Source organism: Anas platyrhynchos, chromosome 2 (assembly GCF_047663525.1).
Source record: "Anas platyrhynchos isolate ZD024472 breed Pekin duck chromosome 2, IASCAAS_PekinDuck_T2T, whole genome shotgun sequence".
Taxonomy (NCBI): Eukaryota; Metazoa; Chordata; class Aves; order Anseriformes; family Anatidae; genus Anas; species Anas platyrhynchos.
The window spans coordinates 128,846,980-128,871,745 of NC_092588.1; the positions used below are offsets into that span (position 1 = coordinate 128,846,980).

Here is a 24,766-nt window from a genome sequence, read left to right on the forward strand (position 1 = left end):
AGGTTTGAGGCCCTGGAGCTTGAGAGACCAGTAGCTGAGGAAGAGGTAGAAAGTCTACCCAGGAGGATGCCAAAGGCGAGGAAGTCGACTCCATGCCTCAGGACAGCCTCCACCAGGACAGAAAGAAGGGTGATTGTTGTGGGCGATTCCCTTCTCAGGGGAACAGAGGGACCTATTTGTCAGCCTGACCCTACCCGTAGGGAAGTCTGCTGCCTCTGGGGCCAGGGTCAGGGACATTGCCAGAAAGCTTCCCAACCTGGTTCACCCCTCTGATTATTATCCTCTTTTAATAGTGCAGGCTGGCAGTGATGACATTGAAGACAGAAGCCTGAAGGCTATCAAACGGGACTTTAGGGGACTGGGACGGTTAGTGGATGGAGCGGGAGTACAGGTGGTGTTTTGTCCATCCCTACGGTGACAGGGAGGGGTACAGAGAGGACATGGAAAGCCCACCTGATAAACACGTGGCTCAGAGGCTGGTGCCAACACAGGAAGTTTGTTTTTTTTTGACCATGGGGCACTTTACTCGGCACCCGGCCTGATGGCCACAGATGGGTCCCTATCTCTAAGGGGAAAATGTATCCTGGTCCAGGAGCTGGCAGGGCTCATTGAGAAGGCTTTAAACTAGGTGAGAAGGGGGACAGGGCTGAAGTAAGGCTTGTTAGAGCTGTACCAGGGGTAACAATGGCAAGGCTGGGAGAGAAGGCAATGGCCCAACTGAAGTGCATCTACACCAATGCACGCAGCATGGGTAACAAACAGGAGGAGCTGGAAGCCATCGTGTGGCAGGTAGGCTACAACTTGGTTGCCATCACGGAAACATGGTGGGACCACTCTCATGACTGGAGTGCTGCAATGTCTGGCTATAGGCTCTTCAGAAGGGACAGGCAGCATGGGAGGGGTGGTTGTGTGGCTCTCTATATCAGAGAGAGTTTTGATGTCGCGGAACTTGAGGCTGGGAATGATAAAGTTGAGTCCCTATGGGTTAGGATCAGTGGGAAGGCCAACAAGGCAAGCATCCTGGTGGGGGTCTGTTATAGACCACTGAACCAGGATGAGGAGACTGATGAGGAGTTCTACAGGCAGCTGACAAAAGTTGTGAAATCGTCAGTGCTTGTTCTTGTGGGGGACTTTAACTTCCCAGATATACCCTGGAAGCACAACACAGCCCAGAGAAAGCAGTCTAGGAGGTTTCTGGAGAGCGTGGAAGATAGCTTCCTGACACAGCTGGTTAGTGAGCCTGCCAGGGGAAGTGCCACGTTAGACCTTCTCTTCACAAACAGAGAAGGACTGGTGGGAGATGTGGTGGTTGGAAACTGTCTTGGGCAGAGTGACCATGAAATGGTAGAGTTCTCCGTTCTTGGAGAAGCCAGGAAGGGGACCAGTTAAACCTCTGTATTGGACTTCCGGAGTGCCGACTTTGAACTGTTCAGGACGCTGGTTGGTAGAGTCCCTTGGGAGGCAGTTCTGAAGGGCAGAGGAGTCCAGGAAGGCTGGGCACTCTTCAAGAAGGAAATCTTCTCGATCGTGGTACTGGGGCCGGTCCTCTTTAATATCTTTATTGGTGATCTGGATGAGGGGATCGAGTGCACCCTCAGGAAGTTCGCAGATGACACCAAGTTAGGTGCATGTGTCGATCTGCTCGAGGGTAGGAAGGCTCTGCAGGAGGATCTGGATAGGCTGCACCAATGGGCTGAGGTCAACTGCATGAAGTTCAACAAGGCCAAGTGCTGGGTCCTGCACCTGGGGCACAATAACCCCAAGCAGAGCTACAGGCTGGGAGATGAGTGGTTGGAGAGCTGCCAGGCGGAGAAGGACACGGGGAGTATTGGTGGACAATCAGCTGAATATGAGCCAGCAGTGTGCTCAGGTGGCCAAGGCCAACAGCATCCTGGCTTGTATAAGAAGCAGTGTGACCAGCAGGGCTAGGGAAGTGATTGTCCCTCTGTACTCGGCTCTGGTGAGGCCGCACCTCAAGTACTGTGTTCAGTTTTGGGCCCCTCACTACAAGAAGGACATCGAGGTGCTTGAGGGAGTTCAGAGAAGGGCGACGAAGCTGTTGAGGGGTCTGGAGAACAAGTCCTACAAGGAGCGGCTGAGGGAGCTGGGCTTGTTCAGCCTAGAGAAAAGGAGGATCAGGGGCGACCTTATTGCTCTTTATAATTTCATTAAAGGAGGCTGTAGCGAGGTGGGTGTTGGTCTATTCTCCCATGTGCCTGGTGACAGGACAAGGGGGAACGGCCTAAAGTTGCACGAGGGGTGTTTTAGGTTGGATATTAGGAAAAACTTCTTTACCAAGAGGGTTGTGAGGCATTGGAATGGGCTGCCCAGGAAAGTGGTGGAGTCACCATCCCTGGAGGTCTTTAAAAGACGTTTAGATGTTGAACTTAGTGACCTGTTTTAGTGGAGGACTTGTTAGTGTTAGGTCAGAGGTTGGACTCGATGATCTTGAGGTCTCTTCCAACCTAGACAATTCTGTGATTCTGTGATTCTGTGGTGCAGTTAGATATTCAAGGATTTTCTTCATCTAATGAAGGGAAATTTTCAGCAAAATTTGAAATTACTTTTGTAATTTGAGTACTTTGTACATGTACATAAGTAGCAAACGCGCCTTTTCACTAATGACTGTAAAACACAGACCTTTTTACAAAGCTCACATGGAGGAGTGTAATGGAAAGCCCTGCTTAGTGAGTAAGGTTGATTTGACAATCAGTATTTCTACTGACTTGTGGTTTGCTTGACAGCATCCAACACTTACAAACTACAGGTGTGAACAAGCAGCAAATACTACAATGAAGGGCTTCTGGATGCCATGATAGGATGTTTTGTTTGCTTTTTTACTCTGTATTCCTGGGACATTTGTGTGCAACAGTGAGAGGGCCAAAACTCTAGAGGTTTTGTTGGACTTTTCACCATCAAAGACCATATAACTGTAAAGTAACTCAGTCATCTTTGAGCCCATCTGTATGCTCAAGAAGATTACAAGAAGTACAGTTAAAATCCTTTAAGATTTACTCATGTGAAATGTTTTTTTGTTGTTGTTTTCAAAATCTATATTCTTTGGGGAAAATGAAGTTGTTAGTTGTTAAAAAAGGTTCTATAATAAAATTCATGTTTTGCATTCCAGAATTTTCTAAGCAGAAAACTTTAAAATAGGAAATTTCACTTTGATTTTTCTTTAAGCAAAAGAAGATAGGGACAAAAGAAATACTGCAGGCCAGAAATACTGTGCCTCTGATTTGATCCAAAACTTTGAAATCAATGAAATTTACTCTGAAGTGACATTGCTTACTAACTGAGCTCCCATTTCCATGTGGGGTGCAGTCTGCTTTCAGAGAAAACATTAAATTCAGCCTTTTCCGTGTCAATTATGACATGTGAAATCTGATGTGAATCTACAGATTCTGGGATTGTGAAATTGCTGCTATGAAGTTATTACATTGCAGACTACCTCTGTGAGCACAGCCAGCTGTAAGAGTTCAAAAGACCCAGACAATCTAGGGATTATTTGATCTAGCTTCTCTGTAAACTTACTCTATTTGAGAAATTAAACGTTCTTGAAACCTACCAAGGTGTTGATCTACCTTTTAAAATCTCAGAGATGAGGATGATTTAAGGGCATTTAGAAAATGCATACAGCTTTAAGCAAGAAAAATAAGGAAGCTGAAATCAAAAAGGAAGGAATCTAACATCAAAAAGGTGAAAGGAATTACAAGGTTTAACAAAGGATGAAGTCCTGTATCTGGGATGGAATAATATCAAGCAGCGGTACAGGCTGGGATTTGTCTGGGTCTGTTGAAAAGCACCTGGAAGTCCTGGCGGGCAGCAAGCTGCCCCTGAGCCAGCAGTATGCCCTGGCAGCACTGAAGGTAAAGACAAAAGTATAGTCAGCAGGCCGAGGGTGTAATTATTCCACCTGACTTGGCACTTGTTAGGCCACACCTGGAATACTGTGTCCAGTTTTGGTCAACCTGGACCAAGAGAGACATTAAAAAACAAGAGAGCTTCCAGCTAGTGTGCCATCATGGTTATCTGAGAGCTGGAGGAGTTTGTTCAACTCCAGAGAAAGGACGACTTGGAGAGATATAATCTTATAACACCTAGAGGTAGCTACAGAGATGATGAACCATCTTGATGGAGATGCACAATGACGGGACAAGAGCCAACAGGCCCACGTTGTTGCAGGCAGAATTCCATCTGGATATGAGAAAGTTGCTCGGGATTGCAATTAAACAAACACTGCCAGAGGTTGCCAAGAAGTGGTGGTCTCACCCTCCCTGGAAATATTTGACTTGTCTTGACAGGATGCTGGATAACCTAATGTCAGGCCCTGCTTTCAACAGGGGTTGGACCCACAGATCCCTGCCAGCCTAGACTGCTTCGTGACTCAGTGCTAGCTGAGGACAAAAAAAAAAAAGGAACTCAGAAGACAAGCCCCGGGCTGAAGAAGGGCTTTGATATGTCAGATAGCATTGACTGAAAGTAAGCCTTTGGCAGAATGGAGAAGGAAAGATGTGAGGAAATGTATTACTTTACATCTGCATACACATTGCCTGCTGGCTCCCTTTGTGGTAACTGCCTAGAGAAGCCAAAAGCATCAGGTGTATTGCTACAGCACTGGCAGCAGGCTGGGACCAGTGCGCTTCATGTGATATGCCCCGTCTCCACAAGGACTGCTAAATAGAGGCCCGCATCCTGGGGGAATATGAGCAGCCAGAGACAAGAGCCAGATTTCAGCACTTAAGAGCTCCTGGCTCCACAGCAGTGAGACCCAACGCAGCATCCTCATAAAACTAAGAACTTTTGGTGAATTCATGCAGCTCACAAATCAGCAAATTGGAACTTCAACTCCTCTAAGAAATTAGAAAAGCTTAATGAGGTTTATCTGATATCTATTTTGACGGAGGAACCCAAATTACTAGTAGTGAACATAGTAAGTCAATATTAGCCAGTAGAAATGGTAAAGAATAAAGTAATTCATCCTTAATTTCTTAAAAAATTGGCTTCTATTTTGGCTTTAATAATTTGTGGTAACAGACAGAAGCATGGTAAGAATTGCATTTCAAACATCTTTTATTGTAACATTGCCACTATTTATCATTTGATTTCTTTATTTCGTGACTCTCCACATAATATACATGTATTTGATAATAAAAGGAATGTTACACTAATACTTTTTGTTGCTGGAAGTTCATTTAATTGGATGTGGGGTTTGGTGTACTTCTGTTATAGAGATATTAACTTATGTAAGAAGTTTATATCTGCTCTAGACCAGAGGAGTGACTTTTTTCTTAAGCAAGAAAGCAGTCATCTGAATTGGATTGTCAGCTTCTCAGGGGAATCTTCTGCTTTGTTTTCAAGACGTCTTTCTCGACAGGTGGATACTTTGTTCCAGTCAAGAGAGGAAAATACCATTACAGATCTTGTCATTGCCCGTAGTAAAACAGCATCTTCAGGGTTCTCAAATGGAACTCTGCAAAAAGAACAAATCAAATGTAAATTATCTCAGTGTTTCCAAACTCATTTGGAGCTAACTTACTAAGCACACTTTGTGTAGAAAATGAAGGTAGAAGTCACGATGATACTAACAGCGAGGATTTAAAAAAAATTAATTTTGGAAGGTTTCCTTCTGTCACCAAATTTTTAAAAAGCAAAACAAAACTAGAGAAGTTCAGAATCACAGGACTCTAAGGAAAAAAAATCATGCAATAAATTATTTAAAATACATTTAAGGCAGACTTGAATTTGCTATTTTGTTTTCAGTGCTTCTTTTTCATGAAAAGTATAATTGTTGTACATTTTCATGTTCTGATTCTTAGAAGTGTAAATCATGAAACTAACTGTGTATTTTATGATTTCATAGTGATATGATATCCATTAATGCAAATGCAAGTTTTATTTCAGCATGGGTCTTTTAAATAGCCACCATGCAAATGAATCCAGAACAGTGAACACAGAACACCAAGAACTTGTGTTGTTCAGGTATCCCGCCACAGCTGCAGTCTGGGAGAGAGAAGCAGCAGACTTGCAACATCAGTTCAGAATTGACACAGGCTTCATGTTAGACCAAAAAAATTTAGACTCAGATGCAGTATTAAAAACTGATTTTGTAAGAACTTATTTCACACATGTGTAGCTGTAGTAACACATACCTAACAGAAATCATGTGACTATTCCCACTGAGTATAGCACTTTGTTAAATACTCAGGTACCTTGTAAAGCCTAAGCATCTACATAAGTAAGATGGAGAGGAAACTGTACATTGTATCTATGAGGACAACTAACTCCACTGAAAGCAGGAAATAATTTTTGAACATAAATTAGGCTGATTGTAAAGAGCTGTACTCAAAGTAATTAGGTATACAAAATCAAGTTGTTAAAGGAAATCATCATACTGTCTAAAGAAGGGAAATCGTGTCCAAAGAAGGGCAACAAAGCTGTTGAAAGGTCTAGAAGCTACAAGGCTTATGAAGAGCAGCTGAGGGAACTGGGGTTGTTTAGCCTGGAAAAAAGGAGGCTCAGGGGAGACTTTATCACGCCCTACAATTACCTTAAAGGAGGCTATAGCGAGGTGAGGATTGGGCTCTTCTCCCATGCACCAAGTGTTAAGATGAGGGGAAATGGCCTTAAGTTGCAACAGGGGAGGTTTAGGTTGGCTATTAGGAGAAATTTCTTCACTGAAAGGGTTGTGAAGTATTAGAATAATCTGCCCAGGGAAGTAGTTGAGTCACCATTCGTGGAGGTCTTCAAAAAACGTGTAGATGTGGTGGACTTGGCAGTACTAGGTTAAAGGTTGGACTAGATGATCTTAGTGGTCTTTTCCAACCTAAAAAATTCTATGACTGCGTGAATCTATGAATTCTATGTGTAGGCTTTTTTATTTCCTTTAATACATCTTACAAATATTTTGATGTATGAAACCAGAAAGTATAAACAAACCCGATATCTTAAGATTGTAAATATGCCTTATAAAGATAGCATTTTAAAATTTCATTGCATTAAAATGCGGCCATTATACTGCCTCAGTCTAGGCACAGAGATAACAGAAGTGAGTTTTACATTTATTTCTATGATGTTGAAATATAACATCAACTATAGACTAAAAATAATAAAAATCCTTCTACAGGTAAGTAATATTTTCCAGACTGTGTGTATTACTGGACAGCCAGCCAGGAGAAAGTTGTTAATGCCACAAGACAAAACAGCTATTCTGATGCAGTAATGCTTCAGGCACGCTTTTTCTAGCAATCGGTATTTGATCTTATAAATAAATAGCATTTTTATATACCTGGAATATCTTTCAATATTAAATTTAAAACAGCAGTGAGTAGGCTGCCATATCAGAATAATGCAGAGTTATAACTATGTTAAATACAAAAGACCAGAAAAAATTTTGAAAGATTATTTTTACTGTTTTTTTCCTTCTGTTAGGGTTTATTTTATGTACAGGAAGAGGAAAATAATTAAATGTTTCTGAAATACAAAAGAAAAAGAAACAAAAAAGTATAGAAAAAAATACATACTTATTTGTGTGATTTCCAAATTCACAATCTGTAAGAAAAAGTTCAAATTAAGACAGTAATGTCTACACAGCAGTTTGATTAGCTGAGGATTACCATCCTGATCCTAAAATACTTTTTAGTTCAAATTAACTAAAAACCAGCAAAAGATTTGAAATGTGTAATATCATCTTTTATTCAATTACTGCAGAAACAAATACCTAGTTCTTTTTAAGCTTATGTAGTTGTCATATTTTATTTTCCCTAGATAAACATTTCTGTGCTTTTTTTTTTTCTTCTTTCACAGAAGACAGACAGTATTGTGTGGAAATCCAAGGTCTGTTCTGAAAGGTCCCATGATACAAGTCACAAGGTTATGGATGGTACTCACCTGCTTTCTTGTGCCAGGACCTTACACAGTCTTACAGCTGTGAATGTTTTCAGGACTCTTTAAAAATTACTTTATATGCTATTACCAGACATCATTAAAACAGTCTTAGCTTGGAAAACATAAACAGGACTCTGCTTACAAAACTAGGCAAGATATGCAAAATTAACATCACTAGGAGGAAATAAATTCTTCAAGAGATTATTTTATAAAAGCACTAGAGGGCATCAAAACTCTATGATGTTGATCACCAAGTCAGCACAGTAGTATATTGAAATGTTTTAACTAAACAAAAGTTAAAAAAAAAAAAAAAACAAAAGGCAAAAACAAACAACAACAAAACAGAAAGATACATATTGAAAAAAAATGCTGTTTGTTCAGCTATCTTAAAACAGTTCTGTAACTACAGGGAGTGGCAAAAGCGTATTTGTCACAATAGACACAGGCAAAGGAATCATTTGTTGGCTGTTGCCACCAGTGCTCCTGACTTGAAGCAGTTTGGTTGAGTTCCTGATGCATTTATATTTTACTACTAAAGACAACAACTTTTTATCAGATGAATGTAAAGAACTTTAAAGTTGTAAAGAATGAAAATAACTTTTCTTCTAATTCAAATCACTCAAAAGTGTATGCTCTCATTTTTTTTTATTATAAATTTTTTATTACCTGGGGCCATCATCAGTCTTCTGGCTGGTTGAGCACCTCTGCTGCCTCCCATGGCGGTCCCCAGCGGTGTATTTACTCTCTTTCCAAAAGCTATTGACTCCATAACACAAGACAGCTCACAGCTATAAAGATGAAATGCTGACTCCCTTTCTCTTTGTGTAACTGCTGTTAAAAGGGATATTAAAAAAATACTATTTCTATCAACTTAAAAGTCTGGTATCAACTATGTGCATGCAGAAGGCGATCCCCATTATTTTGTACAGAGTTTGACAACAATTGCACTGTAACTGCATGATTTCACCATGATTCAGAATGGGACTGTGGAGTGATACTTCCTATGGCTCTGCAGTGAAGCCCTGTCAAATAAAATCAAGTATTTGTTTCAGATGCAGTAGGATCAGGCGTTTTAAACCAAGAAACTAGAAAGCAAGTCTCTCCATTACCATTTAAATGAGACCTACTGTAGAAGTTACTAAAGACTTGGAAGCTTCTGTATGAATAGTGAAAACAAATCCTGCTTCAAAATCAGTTCAATTCCCATCCCTCAGTTACAGAGAAAACTGTAGGACCGCAATCCAAAGAAACGCTTCATGTTTTCTTGTTTTGCACTTTACTTAAAAAGTAACTTTACAGTTTAAAGAAAGAGATTGAGACCCTAAGTCAAATAGGGGATTTTAACTTTCATGATTTAAACTGCATGCTAATCCAGCACTTCAGATAGGAAATAGAAGTGAGCTGCAGGTTTAGAGCATAACTCTGGCAGAAACATTTTGAATTCTGGGGAGTTTTTAAGTCGTGGTGTCTGGGGGACTAATTAGAAAGGAACTGCAGTAGCCATGCCTGGAGGTAACAGAAGTATGAGCATGTGTCCTGTGTAAAGCAGACAGCCAGGACAGAGCTGTGGGAATGTTCCGCAGCCAGAACATTTTCCATTTAACACAAAAAAGGGAACATTTTATTTAACAGTACAGTCTTTGTAACGTTAAAGAAATAGTTCACTAAACAGAAAGTCCAGGGAATGGCTTGGTACAAATTAATGCCTCAAGTCCTAATCCAAGACTAATTACAGTATGGGTGTATTGAAGAGAGAAGTCCATGAAGTTTTATGGAAATGTTTCCAGAACTGTAAATGCCATATGTATTTTCCAGCAGGTTTACCTGCAGTCACCCCACCCTAGCCAAAAATGATCATAGTAAAATTGTCTGATGGAAGTGCTAAGCACAGGTGTAACACCAGCCCAAATATCGAAGAGACTGGAGGTACAGTTACCAGTGTACAAGATGAATGTGTAGACAAATGGCTATGGTCAAATCTAGCAGCTCACTAACCCCTGACACATACGGTGTCCCACCCACCAGTTTTCGTTTATGACGGAGCTGTGCAACCTGCCAGCCCATGCAGAAAGTAATGTGGTTGCCATCTCAAGTCCTGCATCCTGTTTCTCCTAGAGACTGGGAGCAGGTTTTCAAGACGATGTTGTTGTTTCTCCTCATTGTTTTTTATGAGGAATAGCTGGGGTACGAATCAACACCTCTCACAGTGCTTCCCAGTGAACCACATGGCTCTCCCAACACCGAAGACAAAATCACAAAGCTAAGTTCCTGGCTCCACTGTCATGTTCATTGATTTATCATCTGTCTGTTCTCAAGATCATTATTTTTTCAGTAGCATGTACAGCTGTGAAAGATCTCCTGATGATTCATGAAGATTTATATTTGACAGCTTGGTCAGTATGGATCTTATCAGGAAATGCGCACGTAAGCATTTAAACTGTACAGAAGCGTACAGACACCTGAGAATATTATCCATATCTAAGTACACAGGATCACTTGTAAATATACTAGTCTGAATGCACATAGAATTCATATAGAATTATAGAATATCTGGAGTGGGAAGGGACCCACAAGGATCACTGAGTCCAACTCCTGGTAGGTAGGTGTATGTAGATATACTCATGTACAGGTTCATATGCATACAAAATGTAGGTAGGTGTTTCTTAACTATGGCTTTTATCTCTTACCCCCAAATATACAGACCAACTACAGGATAAATATACATAAGTCAAATAGAAAAAGACAGAAATAAAAAATGTTTGACAAAGTAAACTGTTTATGCCATACAACTGTTTATGCCAATTTGCATGAAAAACCTTGCACAAAATAGCTACCAGTTCATCAGATCTTTTGCTGTATCAACAAATGCATATAAAAACTTGAAGAAATTGATTCACTTATTTTTTCCAAATGGATTAAAATCAAAAGCAACAATCTCCATGAAAAGAGAAAAGCAATTCTTACATTTCCTGTCAAGCAGCTGTACTGAAGGAAGGAAGTGTATCACGTAAAGGCGGTAGTCTGGATCATGTGCGAGAGGGTTATGGAATAAGTCTGCAAAATATATACAAAATAAACAACACCAACACCACCAACAAAAGAATAAAAGAAAAACAACAAACTTAGCAAGATGGGGAAATTAAATAATAATAGTTGCCAAAAATTTTGTACAAAATAGTATTAATTCAAATTATTTTTATAGTAGGTAAATAAAGCAGTTTCTTTACACAGACAAAATTACTCAGCTGAGCACAGACTGCAAGAAGTGGCTTATTGCACAGGATGCAAAATACCACAGGCAAGAACCAAATAAAGGTGCCATTATGCACGATGAGCCTTTGAAGCTTTTTTGTGTTTTTTACAACTTACAGACAAAACCACTAAGTACTTGCCTTTGATTTTATTGTGTATTGTTAGGTGATGCCTATTTTAAATTGTAGTAGTCTTTTAGGTGTGATGGCTTAAAGATAAGACAAAATTTGAAGGGAGGGAGAGAGTTAATTGCAAAAAGATGAGCTTCAGGATTCCAAAGGCTTTGTCAGAGCTGATATAAAGTTATATTGCATCTTACAGATTGCAATTACAGATTGCAATTTAACATTACAGATGCAATATAAAATGTAGACACTCAGTTTTCTGATGTACCAATGGAAGACGAGTTTTTGAAAACTCAGAAACCTAAAGACTAAAATGTTTAAAAGGGCCTAAGCTCCTGGAACCTGGATGCCACCAACTTTCATTAAGAGGCGAGGCCCTAAGCTTCGAAAGCCCATTAGCAACTTGACTAAAATTGCACCACAGAGGCAGGTATCAGCCCTGTGCTGCTGCTTTGTACAGATGTGGAACATTCACCTAGCTTACATGCCAGATTTGGTTTGGTTCATGCAAATGATATCTGAGGTTGATTAAAGCAGAAATTGGCTCATTCCCAAATCAGAAAACAGGAAAAAAAAAGTGTTTTGTTTGTTTGTTTTCAAAATTAAAAACATAATAATGCTGCATTCTCCTTACACGAATACTATTCCAGTTGGACAGTAAAGTAAAAAAAAATCAGAAGGTTTCTACCTTAAGATCAGAGCAGGCAAAAAAAAAAAAAATCTTTTAAAGTTAATAATTTTGACAACTTCTACACTGTTCTGTTGGAGGAGAGGCTGTGGCTAATATTCATTATAGGACAAAAAGTCCTCTCATTTATGTAATTTCTGCATGTAGGGAAAGATGGCATTACAGACAAAAATAAGGGTTCTGATATTTCAGGGATACTAAAAGAAGAAAGAAATCTGGAAATATTCTACACAGCTTTGAGAACGGGTGTCATTTTTTATTCTTCAGGATGGTTTGACTGCCAAAGAGGGCTCTGTGTTTGATGGTACTGCCCGACTGTTTTGAGGGCTCAGTCTGTCTGGAAAGAGGAATTGACATCTTTTACGCAGAAAATGTCTGTTCATGTATAGAGAGAAGAAATTAAAATTTTTAATTCTTTAATGACTTTTCGACAAAATCAGTGTATATGGAAGTAGTAAAAAAGCCACAAGGTGGCAGCAAAAGAAAGTTACATTTTTATTGAACACAGTAGTGCGCAGCCATTTTTTCTAGGTGGTGTTAATTTGAAATAACATTAGGTAGATGTCTGATAAGTCTGTTTTTGAGTCAAGACAATATGTGATAGCATTCCAGACAGAAAAATGGTTCAGAAATTTCTCTAAAAGCTAGCAAGTTTTGTGTTTCAAGTAGTACTGGAATGGAATGGCAATTCAAGAGAGATTTTTCCAAGACACAAAGAGGGTTTGATACTAAGTCCTTCTGAACCTGGATGCTACTTGGAGCACATCCCTCCTCCCCAGTACTGACTGGTGGGGTTTTTTTATACTATACAAATTTTTCTGCTGCTTGTTCTTAAAATAAATCCAGCCATTGTATGGATCAAGATGGTCTTATTTTACAAAACATCTGGGATCAATTTTGGGCTCTGCTATCTACTTTCTAGTCAAAGTCATGTAATTTTCATCCTACAAATTAGGGATAATACTTTCTTCCTCCACAGTTTTGTCTGTTTTCTCAACTGAGACTGTAGGAAAACAGTGTGCCTGTCCCACACGGGGCAGAAAGGAACTATTGTGGTAGAAACACAGTGAAGAACAAAACAAGTTTTCTGAGGACTGGCAGCAAGATGTTATCAGTTGTGGATAATAAATCAGCTGAGGCAATTTACAGAGTACATAACAAAAATCTTGGATTCCAAAGCAGAGATGGGAGCACAAGGTGAGCCCATAAAGAATCCCTCTGTATCTCCCAAAAGGCTGCAGTTTTGAACAACCTATCCAGTAAATCTTTAGAAGCTGACTGTCTTCCCTAACTGTGTGATGAAGAATGCTGTTATGCTTCAACTCCATTGCAGTGCAGGGGCTAAAAATCACGAGAGCCTTAAGAAAGAGAAATGCAACATTCTGGTAGCTGAATGTTGCTTCTGAAGTGCCCAATAATAGCGTATTAGACTGCCCCATTTTAACAATTCTAATGTCCACCAGTGCTACACAATAATTAAATATTAATTTTCCGGAAGTTCTATTGAAGGTTTGCAAGTTGTTTTACTTTTTTTATCAAATTGTCCAGCTAATAAATAAATAAACAAATACATAAATAAATAAATCTCAAAAAGATCTACTTCACAACAGTGAGAACCTTCCCATTTCCAAAACAGTTTTTATTTTATAAAGCTAAATATGGGCACAGGCCTTTTGAAAGATACACAGCCCAAATGCGGCACCCATCTCACGTTTCTGAACTCTGCAGACAGGCAAATAAATGCTACAGTAATAGGATATCGCTTTCAAAATTTATTTTGTTCATTTATTGCTGTCATTTACTTCAAATACATGTATGATAATGTATTTTATTAAACTACTGTAGTACTGTTAATCTGAGAACTCAGTACTATCTAATTTCTTTGAAGCAAAGGCACTGACAAATTTTTGAAAGCTTAGCAAGGAATGACTGTAAAGCAGATTATTAAGTTTCTTCCAATGGTTTGCATTTACTCTCATATCTTTGAACTTAATAACATTTTAATCAGGGCAGACCAGCTTACTCTATGTATTCTGTTTGATAGTACTTTTAAATAATTGCTTTTCCATAGCAGTGACCAGTTCAATATCCATCCAGTTTTCATGGTGTCTTTGTGACTGCCACTCATAATAACTCAGCAGTACTTTAACTATTTCTCTTTATTTCCCATAGACAACTGCAAAAAGCACAACAAACTTGCTGTGTTTTATGAAGCAACATATTAATTGGCAGAGCTATAACATTAAATTCAACTGACAGCACCATTCATACATAGGATGTCTGTCCAGACTTTGCCTAATCACTTCAAACAACTGCATTCTTACATGGACTATTTTTCAGTTTTGCCCATAACAAAAAAAATAATGATTTTGCTGGCATGTTGTCTTCCTAAACATTTGATTTGTTTGTGAATTTTAGACCAACATCAAGTTCAATTAAAAATATAATTTTCAAGCCATTTTTCCTTTCCTGCAGTCAAAAATTCAGTTTTTGAATGCATAAAGAGGTATGGTTTGATGACGCTCGCCTCCATTAACTGTGATAAGACATGAAACTAATTTCCTGTTTTCTCAAAGTACTGAGAGTTTGGCATGTCCAAAGACAACATTCATTTAGGAACCATGAAAAAAAAAAACTGTTTACACTCACATTTTCAACAGGTTAATAACATATAATCCTACTTCCCTGAAGGCTACTCCTTACAGTGTAACTCAGTAGTGACAGCACTGTCTTGTATCATTTAATTTCAAATTTCAGATCCTATGCGACTTTTATTTCCAATCAGTACACCAAAAATTATACCACAGATACTATTATACTTAATATCTAAAGACTAATACCTTAGACTCTGGAAATCCATAGATTCTACCAAAAAATTGTAGAATATAAGTTATCCAAGCGATGTAATTAACAAGACAGGAATTTGGGTTCTATAACCTTCCTCACACTCTCAACAGCAATAACATCAGTTTTTCGTCTCCCTTCACCTCTGTGAGCAGTGTACTCCCACGTTCCCTTACAAACTGCTTTGACTGCCTCCACACTACTCATCCCAGAGACTGGCTAGCCAACAGCCAAAAGCAGTTAACTTTTGAACTCACTGAGCAGTTTTTTCTGTAGTAGCAGTACTCTCTGTGGAATTGTCATGCTTTACAGATCTCTTTCTTCGGTCACATTTGGTTGAAATTGATAATTAGCTTCAAAAGCTATTGGCAAATGATGCAGAAATAGACAAGAAACATCATGGGAAGATACACTAAAAAACTACTACTTGTGTTCTGCAAAATAGAAATAAGTTATTACTTAGGGTCTGCAGGCTTATTATTCCTTTTAATTCCTTCACTGTTTTGCCAAGTTGTTTTAACTGGTTGTTATGAAGCAACAGAATCTGTAGTGCGCACAAGTGTTTCAGAGCACCTGAAATGAAATGAAATGAAATGAAATGAAATGAAATGAAAAATAAATATTTTCAACATATTTCATTGTATTTATTAAATAATTATTTTATGTTGCACACTATATTTGACATTCTAGTTGTCCACCTAGGTCTGCATATTTATAACACCTTGCATGAGAATAGAAAAAAAAAAAGAGGGGAAAAAAAACCAAACACTATCAGAGATTTCAATATCTCTTCTGTCTTTCTAGTCACATCATTAAACATATGCCTCACTGTTGTTTTTTTTTTGCTCCAGTTCTTTCCATTTGTCTCCATCACTCTTGCCTCAACAAATCAACATCAACTGCCTTCTTCCTCCCTTCCTGTATCCCTTCCTTCCTCCGATGTCCCAGTGATCTTTGATTAATTCCTCTTTGCTTCCTTTTATCCTTAGCTAATATTACATTTGCCTTACAAGCAATGCATTGCATATGCTGTAGAAAATAGTTCAAGTTATTATAAATGTATTTTAAAAGTTATTCCAAATAACTGTTGTTGCTATATATACTATATACTATAGTATATATATATACTATATAGACTATATATTCACATCATCACACCACATCAGGTTTAGACATCTCATTTTCCAATTTCTACATAATTTTTTCTCATCTACATTTTTCTGCTGATGACACCTGCCCTTCTGATAGCACATATGTTGGTATCTACTGTAATGTCTCTCATGTCTTTCATTCAATGTTTCTTTCAAACATTCATTTTTCACAAAATCTCACAAGAACTAAACAACATCATTTATTATCTGAACAGTTTATAGGGACTGAGAAGAGTAAAATATTAGCATTTAGAACATCTAAAATACACAGGTTTATTATTTAGGTTTTGGGCTTTTCATTTAGAAATTCACTGGTCTGAAATAGATACTTTAATCTATACAAGCAAGCAAAAATTAAATAGATGGATAGGATAAAGTTTGAATTTTAGAATAAAATGGTTTTGCAGTAACTTTGCAAAATACTTCTGATTGTAAGTATAACTGCATCATAAAGAAACTGCAGAACCTTAACCTGCATTAGAAGTGGGACATCTCATTAATTTATTGTTCTTTTATTTTCATGCTAAGTCCGTTAGCACTGCAATCAGTTTTTCATCACGTAAACATAAATGGCTCCCAGAAGGTTTTATCAGCTTATGCAGTGCCTGGTCAGCAAGAGGACTACAAATCACTAGATGTAAAAAGAACTTTGCATATCCATCTTGAATATAAAATATGGTCATGCTAGATCAAAAATATTTTACAATTGCCTGACATTAAAGTGAATGATATTTCATTCCCATAGACCAACATAAACTTGATATTGGCTATTAGTTACAGCCACTCAAGTACATTGGAAGAAAATAATTAACATTTACTCATACATGGGAGCTTTCAACCATTAAGTTACTAGCTGTAGTCCACTGTTAAAAATTTGAATGCCAATACATGGAACCTAAGGTATAGGTTTCTGTCCAATAATCTGAAAAGGGAAGATTTGTACCTGATATATCTGTGATCTCATTGTCATTGAGATATAGTTCAGTCAAGCAGTAGTTTTTCTTCAAGAAAGTTAAATCTTGGATCTGAAATTAGAGTTAGGAAAACTTCTATATGTCATTCTGAATTTAACTTTGGAGAAGTATAAACGCAGCCTATCTGAAAACTGGCATACTCTAAGAAGTTTTTAGTGATCAGTCTTGACTTGAGTGCAAGGTAAAGTATATACAATTGGGTAGCAAGCTCACCATTGTAACAGCATTCTTAAACTAAAATCATTCTTCACAATGATTATTGTACCATGTGTAGTGTAGGGCCTACACTACTGAAGGGAGACCTCATCACAGTCTACAACTTCCTCACAAGGGCCAGTGAAGAGGCAGGTGACCTATTCTCTGTAAACACCAGTGATAGGACCCACGGAAACTGTTAAGCTGAGACAGGGAAAGTTTAGGCTGGACATCAGGAAGAGGTTCTTCACCGAGAGGGTGGTTGCACACTGGAACAGGCTCCCCAGGGATGTCGTCACTGCACCAAGCCTGTATGAATTTAAGAAGCGTTTGGACTGTGCACTTAGTCACATGGTCTAAACTTTTGGGTAGACCTGTGCAGTGCCAGGAGTTGGATTTGATGATCCTTAAGGGTCCCTTCCAACTCGGGATATTCTATGATTCTATGATACTATGATACACATACCTATTGTATATAGCGGCACTTCTCTACCTTTGACAAGTTTGTTTTAAGATCATCTTAAGTTTACTTTTTGTGATAAAATTGTTGTAATGTGTTCTTAAAGGAAATTTAAAGTGTTTAGCTCTTTGAAGTTCAGAAAAATGTGTTTCCCCTATTAGCTGAAGTCTTCTCAGAACAGCCATTTCGTGGCTTCTCCACAGTTTATACAGAAAATATTTTTTTTTCCACAAGTTATGCAGAACATTGAATGAATGATTTTTGTTACAGCATAAGTAGGAGAGTAAGACCTATGCAAAAATCAGATTTATTTATCTTTTACTGATCAACCAGTTCATCTCTGCTTAGTCATCAGGCCATTTCTCCTTATTCTTTAGTGCCCTTTAGAAGTAAAAGGGAAAGCCTTATACCTGTGGGTTTAGTTCAACCTTTTCACATATCCATATTTTTGCTTTTTTTGAAAACAGTTGGATAACCACAGGTCTTTCAACGAAGTCTACATAACATGCTATATAATTGATGTTAGCCTGGGGCAGCAGATATACATACACTCCTAAATTACATGGAATGCTGTTTTTTTTTTTTTTTTTTTTTTTTTCCTGCTGCTCACATTGCTACTTATTTACCTGAGCAAGCACTTACGGTGCTTTAAGAACTTGCACCCTTTGTAAAAATCATGTAAACTACTGTAAAATAATAAATTTAAAAGCAGGCTCCAGCCTTTTTTTTTTTTTTTTTTTTTAATTACCAGTGGCTAATGGGGAAGGTTGGATATGTATTTGGAGATTTCTAAATGAGATAATTCTAGACTTGGCTGAAAAATGTAGTGTCTGGAGATTTTTACAGAGCATTGTCTTAGAACTCGTACTTATAATTGCTATGATCTGGATTTGCACAGATGGAGAAAGTATGGCTCATAGTCTGAATAACTGTCTTAGGACCATATAACAGAATTTACGGTGGCTCATTGTCAAACTCTAGTCACTTGCCCAGCAAAGTCTCTTAATTCAAACACGTTTAGATGACATTATAGCCTGCATAATGACAGAAGACATTGCATCCATCTTAGCATGGCAGTGCTACTTGTTGTGTGCAGGTGGGAGCAAATTTGAAAGGGTTTTATGTCACTCATGTGCGTGACAGCAGAAAGGAGTCTCACCTCAGCTGCCAGCCTGCAAGGAAACAAGCCAGGCATGTCTGGAAGGGCACAATGAAGGACCTATGCATTTCCTGCAGTCCACTCCTTTCCTGAAGAACTAGAAAAACCCTAAGTTTCTTTAAGAATACCTTAAAGTTAGGGATACGGTTTAGCGGGGACTGTTAGTGTTAGGTTAGAGGTTGGACTCGATGATCTTGAGGTCTCTTCCAACCTAGAAATTCTGTGATTCTGTGATTCTGTTCCAAAAGCTGCCCACTGTGGTGGGCAGAGAACACTTGCTATGAGCTACACTGGAAAATGCTCTCCTAGGCCTCAGGTATCAGTATGGTATCAAGCAACTTTTCCAATAGCATAGTTCTAAGTGTACCTAATCTGTCTTTTTATTGCTAATACATTAGCACAAAAACTCAGCTCCTTGAATTCATGGGATTTATAAATGAGATATGTAAAAAAAAAAAATCAGCTTATACTCTAATGTAAAACAATGGTTTCTTCAAAACTGTCTTATATAAATCAGTTAAATTTGCTAGATACTAAAATCATATTTTATGTTAGGAAAACTGTGATGAAATAAACAGGGAATGTTAATGCATTGTTCTGCTTTTTAAAGGTATGCTTTATTACCTTATTGTTGTTAATCCACAAGTACCTCAACCTATGAAAGCGTGATAGACTTGGAATACTTCTTAGTCCTCTGGTGGAAGAAAATAAAGTAACAAAATTCTTAATATTCATTGTGCTTACTGACTTAAAAAAAAATATATTTTTTTTATAAATAATATGCAAACACTAAAAAGCAACAATTCTGTAGAAATTATAGCAGGGAAAGACACACAGAGTAAAAGTGAGAAACAATGTATGCATTATAAACACCTGAAAGCATAACAAAGCAGCAGGTGGTAAAGAAATTGGAATGAACTCAGTTACAAATTATTTTTCCATAACAGCATTTATTTTCCAGGGAGTATGAGTCTCATCTACTTTGCAGCTTGTTAAAATTCTCTTCAGAACACAGGAGGAGGATTTTTGCATCCTAGAGGGCAACAAATGTAAAAAGAGAGCTGTCTTAGGTACAACACAGATTCTCCAACCACAGTGCCAGAGATGAAAGAAAGACACTTAGCACATCACTGTACATTTCTTATTTTTTGTATTAATGCACACTGTGAAATCTTTTATCTTTTTTTCACCCCTTTACTCTGCTGTATAAACTTTCGTATTTCCTCATACTCATTAGCAGTCTTGTTTTACATGAAACTGCATGTTCACTGAAGCTGGTAGTCTCTGCTTGTAGGGGGTTTTGGTTAATTGTATGTAGCACGTTGAAGCTGAGCTTGCTAGTGTACTATAAGTAATAAATTACCTACTAACCAGAGAATACGGGTGAGCTGCTGAGTAATTTCACTAATTGTTGCTGGGTTTTGTTGTTTTAAATAAATATTATTGATTTCCTGTCAAATAATTATAGATGATGTTTACAATTTTAATTGACATAATAAAACTTTGTGTTGATTTGAATATCTTGCAGCACCAGGGTGTTTCTGAAAGACTTAATAGCATTGGAAAGAATTAACCTCACATTAGCAGCCTAACTCAATTTGCTTGTGTTCCAGCTATGAAACCTAGTCTCTTTTCCCATGTGTTTTTTTTTTTTTTTCCAACAAACCCACCACATACAAAGGAGGAGTGGACACTTTTTCTGATCTTGTTTTTGAAAAAAAGTCAAGAGCAAACCCCACACAGTCCATCTGCTGTAATTTTATTCTCCCGTATTTCTGACAATCAGATTATTCCATGCTGATCGCATATTTATGTGTTTATTTTATTGTCACAAGCAAGTACATTACTGTAAGTACTAAAGATAATCACTTGAATGCTGACGGGACATCCAGAGCTCTTACAGAACTATTTTATATTTTTTCTGTATAGCTTTACCTGTACACCCCTGAACTACTTTTCAGATAGCAAAGCCCAAATCTCCTCATATTCTTTGTCATTGCATTTCTACACTTAGTTTACAGATTTACATTTTAATTGGCTTTACTCCTCTCTTTTAACAGCCTCATCTCTACTATATCCAAGCCTTGATCTGTGTTTTTTTTTTTTTTTTTTTTTTTGTGTGTGTGTGTATGTGTGTGTGTTTTTTTTTCTTTTTTTTCCCCTGGTATTAAGGCATTTAATTTGCCCCAGGTAGAGTTTAATTCCTCTAAAGGAGCCTGTCCCTTTCCGTATGCCTTCCAGACTTTGTATGTCTCTTACAAACTGATACTTTCTGGCCTCCAGCCCTCTACTCCTACCTACTGCTAAGTTAATCAGTTTTCTTAGGATGACAGCTTTCAGTGTTGAAAAGTAAATTTTTTCATGTCCCTTTAACAGCAGTGGTTTAAAAACACAATTTTGTTCCCTCTAGTTTGATTGAATTTCATTATTATTTTTTAATTTTCTTCGTACTTTAGCCAACAGAAATATATGTCAAATCAACAGTTAAGGAGGCATGATCTGATACTGAGATTGGCTGAGATTCAAGGTTTATATAAATTGGTATAGAATAAAAGGAAATAGGTTCTCTCCAGTCATCAAAGAAGCCAGCTACAGAAGTGATCTGTCTTCCCATTAAACCATTTTGAGAAAGATGATGGTTTAAAGACAGATCACTTCTGTATCTGCCATCTGGTAATTTCTTTTTATTCATTTTTTTATTCCACACACAAAAAAAGTATTTCAAAGCCAATGAGGGCATATATTTAATTATTTAACATCAGAAAATGTGCTTCTTAAGATTGTATATATATAGTCTTAATATTTTACACATATGCATTAGATTAATTTTATCATATTGTTTAAAAAATATATGGATGCATCTTGTACATTTCTATTTAAATTTCTTCCTTACTTGGATTTTCTGTGTTTTCTTCTTTCTATAATAAAGTTAATAAAGATTATAATACTTTAACAGTAACTATAAGCTTCATATTTTCTTTTCACGGAGCATCAAATTCTTTCATGGTGTAAATCGAGAGATGTGCTAAGGAATTCAGACATACCAGTGGACACGTGGAGACTTTCAAGGGCACTTAATTTCCACTTAAATCACTGAAATCCTGTAACGCTTTTTTTTTTATTCATAAAACCTGGAGACTTTTAAAACCTTGTCCCTGAATTATTCAACTACATTAGTTCTTTACATATATCAACAATACAAACACTAGACACAGTTGTGAGGCTGCAGACAGGTATGCAACAGTTGGAATTGTGCCCTGGCCAGAAATTCAAAGTATGCTTTTCAAAAACTTTGAAGTATGTCCTGTCATGTATCCATCTCTCTACAGTAGCCTCTCAGCATGTTCATCCTACAGCATATCACTCTATCAACCTAGATCACCCACAGGTTCGTGAAAGCTTTACCTTCCTTCACTTTGCATGGTTTATTCTCCTCACCTGCCCTATCTCTTAAGCTGCTTCATAAAGTTCACTGAGGAGATCACTTCTCTGATCAGTGCTGTCAGCTCCAAACAAGTGTTCTCGTGCTCACTTCATGTTGCCCTGCCCTCCTTTCAATTCTTAATGGTAGTGATGCAGGTAATTTCAAAGGTGCTACCAATGAGTTTTGCTATTGCAACAACAGATTTCTTCAGGGAGGTCAGAAATTTGGCAGTTCTCAGACTGGGCAGGTCCTGTGTTTTTGCGTTTGCTTTCTTGACAGTCTTTCACCCAGCTTTACAAGCTAGTTAGAACAGGTAGAGATCAGCCCATTAAGCTTCACGTCTCTGTTCCCTTGGTAGAAGTTCACGCAAAACTCTATGAACTTACCGACCCTCAAGCAATGCTGGGTTGCTAGAGGACTGTGTGTCTAGGGCTGAGGCATTTAACTACTTCATTGGGAATGCAGTTCTGTTATCTACATCCATATATATCTATACCATTTCTTCTTGCACAACATGTATGGACTAGGTATAAATATGATTTACTGAGAATTCACATATAAATGATGTTCAGAGATGGAAAGAGCTATGAAAGGTTACCATTTACCACGTGCTCCATTTTTAGTAAAAGCTGAAGAAACATTTTACTTACTGTCCAGCCAGATACAATACTAAGACATCGATATTCCGCTTAAAGCCACAGATCTTCAGCTGTTTTTCTACTGCCTGACAGTACACAGTACATTTGTCAGCAAAAGATACTGCATAATTAATTACATTATAACATATATATATTCAGTGTCTAAATTAATACACATGCCAAAATTAATGTATGAATCACAGCACCTCGCAAACTACAGCATAGTCTAAGGCGGATAAAGAGGTATCAAATTGGCAGTTTCTATTTTTAATTGATAAAAAATACATCAACAGTTATGTTACTCCAGTTTTCTATAGAGACCCACAGCTCATAGATATATGAAAACAGAGGTCGGCTAGAGAACGGGCTTCTCAACTCATGTCAGCCAAAACAGTACAGGTGTTCAACATGAGAACAGCTTACCTTGCAATGAATATGCAAATTTATTTTACACACATGACTTTTTAAAATTATCTGGGGGGTTGGAACTGGCTGATCCTTAAGGTCCCTTCCAACCCGAGCTATTCTATGATTCTACACATCCAGAAAACTCTACATGTCTATTTAATTTTGAAAAATGTAGGCACAAATATCATTTTCAGAATATAGAGCTTATGTGCCATAATTTGTAAAAGCAATCCTAGTAGCATGAGTATTATGGATCTCAAATTCCAGCAGCTGATAAAAAGCAACATAGCAGTAAAACATTTAACGGCTTTAGTAAATGCCCAATGTCCTTTAATATCACTCTTGCCTCTAACATGAAATTGCAAATTGGACTTTGCAAACTTGGAAGTACTGATGGGTATGGCTAGAGCAGCCTGTGTTAGGCACGCAATGAGTTTTGGAGCATGCTCTGGGGTCATTGGGTTGACATAAGGTAACTTTGGATACACTTGCAAATGGGCTGAAGCTGTGGTGCTTTCCCAGTGGGGCAAGCACAGAGCTAGTGGGACCCGTAGGGTGCACCAGCCTTTACTCAGCACAGCTGGTGGCTGGACATAGTTGCCACTTCTCCAGGAACTTGATACAGCTCCCAGCTGTCAGGTAGGAGAAAATGCTGTCCAAATGGCCCACAACATCCGCAGACAGAAAAAGAAAAGCTGCTGAGAGCACAGCAGCTGTACCACATCCCCCCAAAGAAACGCCCGTCCTTGGAGATTTGCAGCAGGGGCCAGCTGCCAGGCACGCAGCCAGGAACCACGCACCTACTTCGGACCAGAAACCCCAGAGGAGGCTTTCAACCCCTGTGCACGGGAAGAAAGGGAAGCGCCCTGCGCCTGCCATTCCTCCGGGCCCGGCACTTGCCACTTCCCCACCTCCTCCGCGCCCCGAGCTCCCCGTCAGGCGGCCCCGCCGAGAGGCGGGAAGGGGCTCACCTGCCCGCCGCCGGCCGCCGCCATTTTAGAGCTGCGCTCGCTCCTAGGCGACCGGGGCGCGGCAGGGCCGGGCAGCCGCGGGGAGGGGGCGGCTGTGGGGCTGTGAGGTTGGGGGCCCTGCGGGAGGCCTCGGGGCCGCAAAGGCTCAGGGAGAGTGCTGCTCTGCCTCTGTGAGATCTCCTCCAGGAGATTTCCTGGGCACTATTCTGTTATAATCCCGGGAAAAAATGGGCTCTTTTCCTAACTACCTTCCTATTTGCTTTAAATGCAGACCCTACATACATATATGCATGTCACCAGGAGAACATTTGTGAGCTTACAACTAATACGCACCGTATGTGTTACCCGTTTGCAACTTACAAATCACCTTCGTGTCTAAGAAAATGCATTCCATATCCACTCCCATGCCCGCTGCTGCTAAAATGCATTTGATTGAGCTGGATTGTAACGTAACACAAAATGTTTATGACATCCACATGTGCAAGCAACTGTTGCCATTTTATTTTTAAAACCATTTTACTACATAGCACAAGCTGAAGAATAGAAAAAGCCCTTTCCAGGGTGTGTGCGTGCACTAATGTGCATGTAGG

General features: G+C 38.6%; 1 protein-coding gene across 4 annotated transcripts; it reads right to left on the bottom strand.

The window, feature by feature from the left end:
- Nucleotides 1–623: 623 nt before the first annotated feature.
- On the bottom strand, nt 624–24,272 carry LRRC72 (leucine rich repeat containing 72). 4 transcript variants are annotated; one of them, XM_072033574.1, is made up of 9 exons: nt 24,177–24,271; nt 22,810–22,883; nt 19,360–19,429; nt 16,891–16,972; nt 15,256–15,369; nt 10,852–10,941; nt 8,554–8,715; nt 7,524–7,551; nt 624–5,473 (listed from the first exon to the last, which is right to left on the bottom strand). In XM_072033574.1, the coding sequence occupies exons 1-9, from the start codon at nt 24,198–24,200 to the stop codon at nt 5,308–5,310; spliced, it is 810 nt and encodes a 269-aa protein (XP_071889675.1). In that variant the 5' UTR covers nt 24,201–24,271; the 3' UTR covers nt 624–5,307. The 4 variants fall into 4 exon arrangements, with proteins under 4 accessions (XP_071889675.1, XP_027306693.1, XP_071889676.1 ...); XM_027450892.3 differs by having other exon boundaries at nt 8,554–8,718; nt 24,177–24,264; XM_072033575.1 differs by lacking the exon at nt 10,852–10,941 and having other exon boundaries at nt 8,554–8,718; nt 24,177–24,272.
- Nucleotides 24,273–24,766: the final 494 nt, after the last annotated feature.

Coding starts and splice junctions, on each gene's coding strand:
- LRRC72 (XM_027450892.3), bottom strand. CDS start 24,200: ATGGCGGCGGCCGGCGGCGGGCAG. Junction 22,884..24,176: donor CGGCGGCCGGCGGCGGGCAG/GTGAGCCCCTTC, acceptor GTGTACTGTCAG/GCAGTAGAAAAACAGCTGAA. Junction 7,552..8,553: donor AAGACTGATGATGGCCCCAG/GTAATAAAAAAT, acceptor TTTTTCTTACAG/ATTGTGAATTTGGAAATCAC.